Source organism: Rosa chinensis, chromosome 2 (assembly GCF_002994745.2).
Source record: "Rosa chinensis cultivar Old Blush chromosome 2, RchiOBHm-V2, whole genome shotgun sequence".
NCBI lineage: Eukaryota > Viridiplantae > Streptophyta > Magnoliopsida > Rosales > Rosaceae > Rosa > Rosa chinensis.
Genome location: NC_037089.1, coordinates 49,955,449 through 49,964,591, shown reverse-complemented (window position 1 = coordinate 49,964,591; position 9,143 = coordinate 49,955,449). Strand labels below are relative to the sequence as shown.

Below are 9,143 nucleotides of genomic sequence, written 5' to 3'. Positions count from 1 at the left end.
TTAGAGAACCATGTAAAAGCAGCTCCAGACAGAGAAGTGCCAAAGATTTTACACTTGAGGCTGTCATCATTCTGGTACTGGCCGCATTGCACCTTGAACCTAGCCAGATGAGTTGCCGCGTTCTCGGTATCTTCTCCTGAAAAAGTAGAAAATATGATATTCTTATAGCCTCTGGGGAAAGGTGCGAGCATGATGTGTGGTGGGAAAGGCCCTTCATAAACCCCATCGAGGTGGGCCCTAGGGTTAGCCAACCTAATCATTTCCTCCACCTCCTCACGTCGCATATAACCTGGGCCAGGAAGAGAAGGTGTAGCCACCGTCTGATGGGCCGTTTGCAAAGGAGGCATCGCATGGCTGGTAGTCGCTGTTCCTCCCATGTGAACGACCCGAGGAATATTGGGCTGTTGAAGTGTAATTCCTGGTGCGGACACATCCTTGGCCAAAGCAGTGATCTTGATTGGAGTGCCCGTCTGATCAATCTCGTAGTAATTCCCTAGGAGCTCTTGGTGAACATTTTCTGCCCCATCACTATCATATTGAGCAAACACAACGGGATCAGCCAGGCTGTCGTTGCCGAATTTCAAACTTTTGCTCTTTTGTCCAGCCGGTGGTGTGGCCTTGTCTTTGTCACCAATCACCAATGCTTTTTCTTTGGCTTTGGTAGACGTGGCTGTAGCAGTAGCATATGGTGTAGTAGTGCTACTGCTGACCTTGTCTCGAGCATTCGGCGGTACATACTTGCCTGTTCCAGCAGTTTGACCAAGAGAACCCAGGATGGCATTGGAATCTCTCAATGCTTTATTCAGAACCTCCTTGGCCTGTCCCAGTTCGGCCTGTTGCATGGCCATTTGGGTCGCGAGATTGGACCCATCTTTACGCATATCCGCGATGTCTGTTGTGATATGTTTGCTTGCAACCAATAGCTCTTCGTGGTTCTTCTGCATTTTTTGGTTCATGCCATCCAATTGACCTTGTGTTTGTTGTGCCCCTAGCTCAAGCCTCTTGACCGAGATTGTGAACTCATCAAGCCGTCGACGGTCCTCTGCAAGGGCTTTTTTCATCTTCTCATAGTATGCAGCAGAATTCTGTTGAAGTATATTAAGCCGCTCTTCTATGGTCGCATTTTCTGGAACGAGAATAGGCACAAAGTCAATAGTTGTAACTGCGCTCGCGGCTACCTGGGTGATGCTAGACGTATCGCCAGCCTGATTAGGCTGGGCGGCGGAAACTTTCTCGCCCTGTTGATTTCCTCCTTGTTCAGTTGACATCTCTATCGATGGAGGGTGGGGAGAAAATCTTTGGGTTACTTGTTCTTCGGAAAGACCACGACAATCTGCACGTGAGTCCAGTCTGTAACTGGAGGTCTTATGCTTCGGGCAGTTAACGTAAACCGTTTGATAAGGGTTTGCGCTTGACTTCCCAATGGCTTCTGGAAGTCTGAATTGAAAGTAGCTTAATTCAATAAGACACTGTGAATCAAGGTTTAGACTTGCGGCCCAAGTATAGTCGCCTAGACACAAACTTTCTTTTAAATCCTTTGGGCAACCTTACTGAAATGGCCAGATGGGGGAGGGCGAACAAAAGAGGCAGAATCCATTTTGGCATGAATTACTCCCACATAGTGGTTTAGGCCCATTTGCACGCACTTCTGGATTCAATAACCTGTTATGAACGTTGTCCCATTTCTAGACACCATTTCACATAGGCTATACTTAGTAAGATGAGAAAGATCATAAGTGTGAAGACAGTTCAACAAGTGTTAATAAAAACCGCCCTTAACCTTAAGAGACCTGAACTAGGCACCAATAAGGAGTTTAGGTCAATATTAACAAAAGAGACTTCACCTATTCCGTTATGATTCACAACCTCTTACTAACCTTAATTTCTTAATAATGGTGTGATTTACAGCTCACAGTAAGTCCCACTGGGCGTGCCAAAATGTCTGGCTCCAATTTTGTTGTAGCTGGTCAACAGTCTCTTTTCTGCGCGGGCGTGCCAACACAGTTCGGGTGCGGTCGTCGGGGGTGTCCCTTGACCTGACTTCTTTCAAGCGATTGTGGACGAGGAGAGCACCAATCTCGTCGTGGGATTCTTTGTGCCTCGTGGTGAGGACTTTTGCTGAGCTTCTTCAAAATCACAATCAATACTCGATGTTGTAGATCGAGCAGAGCGAGAACCACTAGGAAGTGAGGAGAACTTGCTAAAGCGTGACTTTAGCTTGGCTGGGTTGCTAGGGCGTTGTCCTTGCTTGGCTGGTTTGGGTTTGGTGGCACTGAAAGTCGGCTTCTAAGAAGACTAGGACTAGGAGTGTGATCACCGGTAAGAGAAAGAGAAGGAGAGGAGTTGCTCTTAGAGAGGTTGCTCTAGAGAGAACTTAGATCATCTTAGAGATGTTTTGATGTTGTGAATGTGTGTTTTGTGATGAATTTGTAACCTCTATTTATAGGCCACCATGCCAAAGCAGTTGGCATTAAACAAATGATAGTGGAGCACTAATTGGAGATAGTGGAGGTGGAGGTGGAGCACTAAATGGAGATAATGGAGGTAAAAATGATGAATTTTGGAGTGATTTTGAATCACTTTCGGCTCCTTTATTCCTTCAATTATTTATCCAACAAGACTTCAAAATGAGCCTTCGACTTCTTCATAAAAAATGTTCCACTCTGAGTCTAGATCATCATGGTAAAATTTTAGAATTTATTTCCATGTGGTTGGGCCGGAAATGCTGCTGGACCTCTTACAGGTCCAGTTTTCCAGTTTTGCTTCTGTAAAAGATTGGACTGATTGTTTGAATGCCTTCCACTCAAATCTAACTCTGGCACTCTTCATAAGAAATGATCATTGGGCTTTCTAGATTTAATCTGGAAAGTTTTAGCTCATTTAGATTTCATTTGGTTAGTTTTAGCTCCTTCCTTGTTTAGCTCAGTTTCTCCTAGCCGAAGTAGGAAAATGTGCTAAAGTTGACTTTTCATACTTCCATAGTAGGCTTTATTTAGCCTCTAAATATATATTTCGAACTTGTCGACAATATATAGCTTGAGCCACTGACATTGGCTCAATTTCTCCAAGACGTGCCTTGTCAGGCCAAAATGCTCATTTTGGGTCCAAACACGTGCCTTATAATGAGATGGCACCAGCACGACCTATTTATTAGTCTGACATAATATGGGCTCTCGAGCTTAATATTTAAGTAAATAAACCAGCATGAACTCGACATAATAATAAATGAGTCGGCCCGAACGCGGTACACCAATATAGAGGTTTTACCCTTCAAAAATATGAGCTTTTTGAGATCAAACTTTTTGCTGGGGCTTTATATTCTCCCTCCACCAAATTTCCTGAGAGCTGGAAATGGAAGACAATGACCCGTGGCTAGCCCGAGACAAGCTCTATCATCTCCTCTTCTGCTTCTCTCTCACCCTCCTCTTCTCCACATTAGCCGCGCAAACCCCCTACCCGTTTCTACGCCGCCACTCTATTCGGGTCGGATCACTCCTATCTCTCTCAGCCGGCGCCGCCAAGGAGTTCGCCGACGAGCTCGGATTCTTCCACTCCGCCGGAGCCTCCGCTAAAGACGCCGGAGCCAATTTCCTCGGCGTCGTCATCGCTTCCCTCCTGCTTTATCTGCTTAACCACTTGGCCCGATCCGATAATGATGCGGGTCGGATCAAAGAGGTCTCCATCGTCTGAACAGAAAAAGTGGGCTCTTGGCTCATAGGGTTTACTGGGTATTGTGGGAATTTGGGATTTGGAGAAACAAGAATCGGGCATTTTTGGTTTTTGATGATCACCTGAAGTAGTGGTAAGTTTTGTTTTTTTTTTACTACTTATGGTTAGATTTGCTTGTTTTGTAATTTTGGTAATTGCTGTTGTTCATACATTAGTTGTAGAGCAAATTACATAGAGCATCATAATTTGTTTAGTTTAGTTTCACTTTCATAGGATCATCTTTAACAGTGTTGTTGTCTGTGTATTGTGCTTGTCCTGAATCGATGGTGGGATGTTCGTGTATGTTTATTGTCGCGTAATGTGATGTATGATTCTTGTGCATGGTTTAGCTTGGAACAAACATGTAATAGAGAAATATGTTTGCTATAACTATTACTAACCAGGGGAAGAAAAAAAAAACAGATAGTTTTGCTATAAGCTTTAGCTTTGGTAATGCCCTTGAGTGGAATAATGGTAGCGTTCCAACAACCGCAGGATGAAATAATAGTTCTCAAAGAGAAAGAAATAATTGGAATATCGTTTCCAAGTCTAGATTATTGTAGATTAATAATGGACTGAGAGTCCTCTGGGTGTTGCATGTATTTTCTTCTTCATTAGGTTAATTGATGATTCATCTCTCCTTAAGTACAATTCTTATATCATAATTTGGAAAGCAAAGGTATCATCAAATTTAAGCTTGTTTGGAGACAGGCTTGTAAAATTATGGCTGATGGTAGAGGCAGCAATTGTGTATTACAATATATGTTTATAGGTACCCTGTATGGCTGATGCTGGAGTCAATACTTCTGGCATTATTCAAAATAGGGCACCTAATGTGCTTTGTATGGAGATAAGCTTATAGTTTGTTTGTCGTAAAAATAATCTTGGCATAGACCATTTGTTTCTTCACTTCCCTTTCATCCTAAGCTTTTTAACACTTTCGCCCAATTTGTTCTGCATGATTTCCATTATGTGAGTAATATTGACAGAGATATAAAGTTTCGTTGAGGGCTAATAGGGAGAAAATGAACAGTTGATGGTATAAAATTTGTTTTTGGGCATCTTTGTGGGCCACAGTTTCCTTGCCTTTAAAGAAAGAAAATAAAATTTCGGGATGTACCCTCCTCATGTGGATCAGAGGGAGGCTGTTAAGATCATTTTATGCATAATTGATCTGATGTATACTGAGATCATTCTGTATCTGGTTTTTTGAAATATTCAGAGGCTGTGGGTATGATGCTGTTTGTATTGGTGGACTGCTTGTGCACTTTCGTTGTATTGCTGTACTTCTGTTAATCGATTGTGGAAATATGTGTGTGTGTGTGAGCACTTTTCATCAGGAAAATCAAGTGTATAAGCGAGTTTAAGTTTGGAAAATACAGTGATCGATGTAATAAATGGTGCAAGGTGTGTTATTCAAATGTCGGTGTTCGCCATGGACATGAACCACATGATCACCTTCTATATTTTTGTAAAAATAGGAAAAGCTAGTATATGTTGTACACCTTCCACTCATTTGCAAGATTCAACCTAATTGAGTTGCAATGCTATTTCTGCATTTGTACGTTTTCTGTTAGACTTCATTCTGGACCGTCTTGCCAAATTTCAGCTTGTGTTGACTTTCGTATGTGATACTTTTGTTGAAGCTGTATGATCGTTCACCTGGTTTTGGAATTTTACATTTTCTGTTGCATTTGGATGTTATTGACCTATTGCTCTACTGAAAGAAATGATATTTAACTACTTTCTCTTCTTTTATTAAATACATGCATGGTGCTTTTGGTTTGATACTGTAGTACACATATCATATATTTATGTATTTACCTGCACACATATTATTTTATGTAGTTCTTTTCAAGCTAAAAAATTTAGAACTGAAGTCTAATTCAATAAAGTGTGCCATATGTAGGTGGAGGTGTTGGTGTTGAGAGTTAATAAAAGTGTTCCTTGGTATATGATCCTATTGAGTTGGTGGGCTTTGATTGGTGCTATTAATGCTAAAAATCTGCAAATCAAGTAGGGGAAAGAAAGCTGCATAACTTCTTGCAAAATGAGACAATTGAACTTAGTTCTATAATTTGGGAAAATACTGGAGAGAAATATGACATTTCTGTACTTCCCACTGGGTTTTAGGAAACAATGAAACACTAAATAAGGGACTAATACTGTAAGTTTGTTCCCTGATTTCATATTTGTTGTGTTGTTAACAAAGATCAATCCACAACTACCCCACTGTTGTAGGAGAAAAGAAAAAAAGAGAGGTGTGGTAGACAGGAGAGAATCCCTACCTTTGCTAATTATTAATACACAACTATTTCATTTTCTATTATGTACCACCATAGATCATGTGTTGTGTAACTGAGATCATACCACTTCATTTCATCTCACTTCCTTGTGCCATACCATGTGCATTATGTCCTGATGTGAGCTTCGGGATTGTTCATGTAGGCTTGATGAAGGTGTTGAGCAGTCATCTTCTGAAGCTTCTTGTCAAAGGCTTTTCATGATTTTCACCTTCTTCCTCGGGCAGCTTGACTGCTGTGTAAGTTCCCGCCCCGCAGAGTGCCCCAAGAATTGGTGCAGTGAAGTAGACCCATATGGCTTTGAAGTTGTTTGCAGCTATGGCTGGTCCTAATGTTCTCACGGGGTTCATTGAACCTCCTGTTGTCTCCCTGCACAATGTATGAAGTTAAAGGTTTCAATAGATCATCCTTCTATATTGACTTGTTGATTTTTTTTTTTTTTTTAGAATAATTGACTTGTTGAATTTTGGTTTACAAAAAATCTTGAAGGTTGAATTTGTGACTATCAGACAGACAAGCATAGATTATTGGTTGGAATTTAGTCATACCCAGCTATGAGTATGTTAAGCATGACAGTTGCTCCCACCGCGATTCCCGCCAATTCCCCAACCTGCATGTAACAAAATTCTTTGTAATTTTACATTTACAAATTGAAGAATTCTATTTACAATTAACATGTTTCATAGTTGAAAGCTTTCTATCATACTGATGGTAAGAATAGATTAGCTCAGTTTTATGAGCAACTTCGTTGTTGGCAAGATGGACAATAAGATATATTGCGACTATTTTACTGAAGCTGGATGGCTTATCCCTTCTCTGGATATGTTCTTACTTCTAACTTTCTAAGCTGACCTCTTCTTCAGAGACATGCACGAACATGAACTGTGAGATACATGTAAATTATTTAACTGCTGGTGGTGACCTCGTTGGAAATTGGACTTAAAGAGGTGCCATGTATATATGATCTATCTTCATTGACTCGTCTCATGCATAAAATATTTATAATGAATCCCTGTCTCCTGGAAAATCCAGGGAAGGTTGGTGTTTGTCTGGTATGGAAGTTTATTTAAAAACAAAGCATATATTTTACAAAATCCAGGGAAGAAATATTTTTTAGAACTATTAAATATTTTTTAGAACTGTTATGAGTATACCTCACTCAGAAGATATTGAGTCTCAAACTCATCATTTGTTCATGAAAAAAGAAAGGTTTTGTAAGACTTACAGCTCTAGTGTCGGTGGCTACAGCAGTGACCACAAACATGAGGTTGAAGCTGATGATGAACTCCAGAGCAAAAGCCTGACCATAACTTCCAGAAGGAACTGTAACTCCACCCCCCATTATGGGGTGAAAAATCACCTTCAAGGCAAACGCAGAACACAGAGATGCCAACACTTGTGCTCCGATGTACACCGGTACCTGCAAAACAATATCACAATTACATTAGCCTTCAAATTTCTTGTCACATATCTTGAAAGTCATTTTACGTTACTAGACTTTCAATCGGCAGTTCTGCACCATACATTCAAACAAGATTCTAGATTGATAGTTTGGCAACTAACATGGCCATGCTAGAATGTTTGGTGACAGAAAATTTCTCACATGCTTCCATGAGAAGTGCTTGAGTGCAGCAAAGGCGATGGTGACAGCAGGGTTCAGATGAGCTCCAGAGATGTGACCTGTCGATAAAATCACAATCATAACAGCGAGTCCAGTTGAGGCTGCAAGGCCTAGAAGGGTTTCAGTGCCTTCAGTCTTATGGTTCACAATGGCTGTTGCTGTCGCAGCAAAGATCAGTATGAAAGTGCCTAGGAATTCAGCTCCCACCTGGATTTGGCACCAAGCCACCAACCCATAAAAAATGATACAAAAAATGAGTGAGTTTTAAAATTTCAGATTTTTCAGCATTATAACACAAAACTGAATCAAGAGATTCGAACTCTGGCATTAAGCATGTGGTGTAATTGCTCTCTACCAGTAGAGCTACAAGTCTCAGTTCGACAATAAAAACAAGAAATAAGGGGGATTAAAACTCAGGAGCTCAGGTTCATACCTTTCTTGCAAGTGAGACAGGAGAGGGTGGTAGTGCAGAGAAAGCTCTAGGCAATGCTCCTTCCAAAGCCCAATCATCAACAGTAAAGCACTTGCTGCAACTCCTGAGAAGTGATTTCCTACCAGTCCCACTTGATCTGTGATCTGGCTTGAACCCACCAAAGAGAGGAGCACCAGGAGTGCCTGGTGTTACTGGAGTTGAAGGAGCTGAGGGAACTTCCTCATTGCCATTGTTGTTGTCCATTACTCCAAAAACAAAAACAGCAAAAACTAGGTGAATTAAATAAAGGTTGGAGTAAAGAGAAGAGAAGAGAAACTTGTTTGAGTTTCCAGTTTCACTACTTGTTTGTCTCTATGTTTTGAAGTGTGTAGTGAGGTGATATATATATAGTAATAAGATGGGGTTGACCTGGAGAATCCCAAGGAGAAAAGTGGGGAAGGAAGTAAGTGGTTGAAACTGCTGGAGATGAGGAATTGTGGACGGTGGGACATTGCAGAGACTCTTGCATTTTGGGTGTATGCATAGTACTGAGATTTCTGTTTTTGATTTTGATATATTTTTTGTATCAAAATTATAAGTCAGTTGCTTCAAAATTATAAATCAGTTTCTTTAACTCAATAATTGTCTATGCTACCCTGTCAAAGAATTCCCAAATTAATGGTGTCCTCTTAAGGAATGCATGTGACATGTCAAATTATTGTAGGGATGGAGAAAGAGATGAAGATATAAGGGCAGTAAAAGAAAATTGCAGGAAAGTGAGAACTGTCTTTTTCAACTTCAGAATCAATTTTTGAGTGAACTTGTGGGCAGTTTTTGTCATATATGCTCTCCAAAACCAAGTATCTCTATGATCGTTTATCACTAGGCAGTGTAACTTACTTATCAAGTTAATGTTTTTTCTTAATCTCAAATTTTTTTCAATGAAAAAGAATCTGGCACCTTTTTTAATTTTTTTATATTTTTATAAGATTTCTAGCAGCTGTCACTTTTGTTCTTTTACAGGGGAATTTTACAGAGGATAACCCTTCACCCCACCCTACACCAGGCCACTTGAACTAGCAAGGTTCTTGGGCAAACT

At 40.6% G+C, this 9,143-nt stretch overlaps 2 protein-coding genes across 3 annotated transcripts; one reads left to right on the top strand and one right to left on the bottom strand.

Annotated features, from left to right (window-relative positions):
• Nucleotides 1–3,262: 3,262 nt before the first annotated feature.
• On the top strand, nt 3,263–6,796 carry LOC112188674. 2 transcript variants are annotated; one of them, XM_024327839.2, is made up of 3 exons: nt 3,263–3,802; nt 5,618–5,875; nt 6,157–6,796. In XM_024327839.2, exon 1 carries the CDS (start codon nt 3,352–3,354, stop codon nt 3,688–3,690), a length of 339 nt encoding a protein of 112 aa, XP_024183607.1. In that variant the 5' UTR covers nt 3,263–3,351; the 3' UTR covers nt 3,691–3,802; nt 5,618–5,875; nt 6,157–6,796. The 2 variants fall into 2 exon arrangements, with proteins under 2 accessions (XP_024183607.1, XP_024183605.1); XM_024327837.2 differs by lacking the exon at nt 5,618–5,875 and having other exon boundaries at nt 3,264–3,802.
• On the bottom strand, nt 5,800–8,414 carry LOC112188673 (aquaporin NIP6-1). The gene is made up of 5 exons (XM_024327836.2): nt 8,066–8,414; nt 7,615–7,839; nt 7,237–7,431; nt 6,560–6,621; nt 5,800–6,380 (listed from the first exon to the last, which is right to left on the bottom strand). The coding sequence occupies exons 1-5, from the start codon at nt 8,306–8,308 to the stop codon at nt 6,179–6,181; spliced, it is 927 nt and encodes a 308-aa protein (XP_024183604.1). The 5' UTR covers nt 8,309–8,414; the 3' UTR covers nt 5,800–6,178.
• Nucleotides 8,415–9,143: the final 729 nt, after the last annotated feature.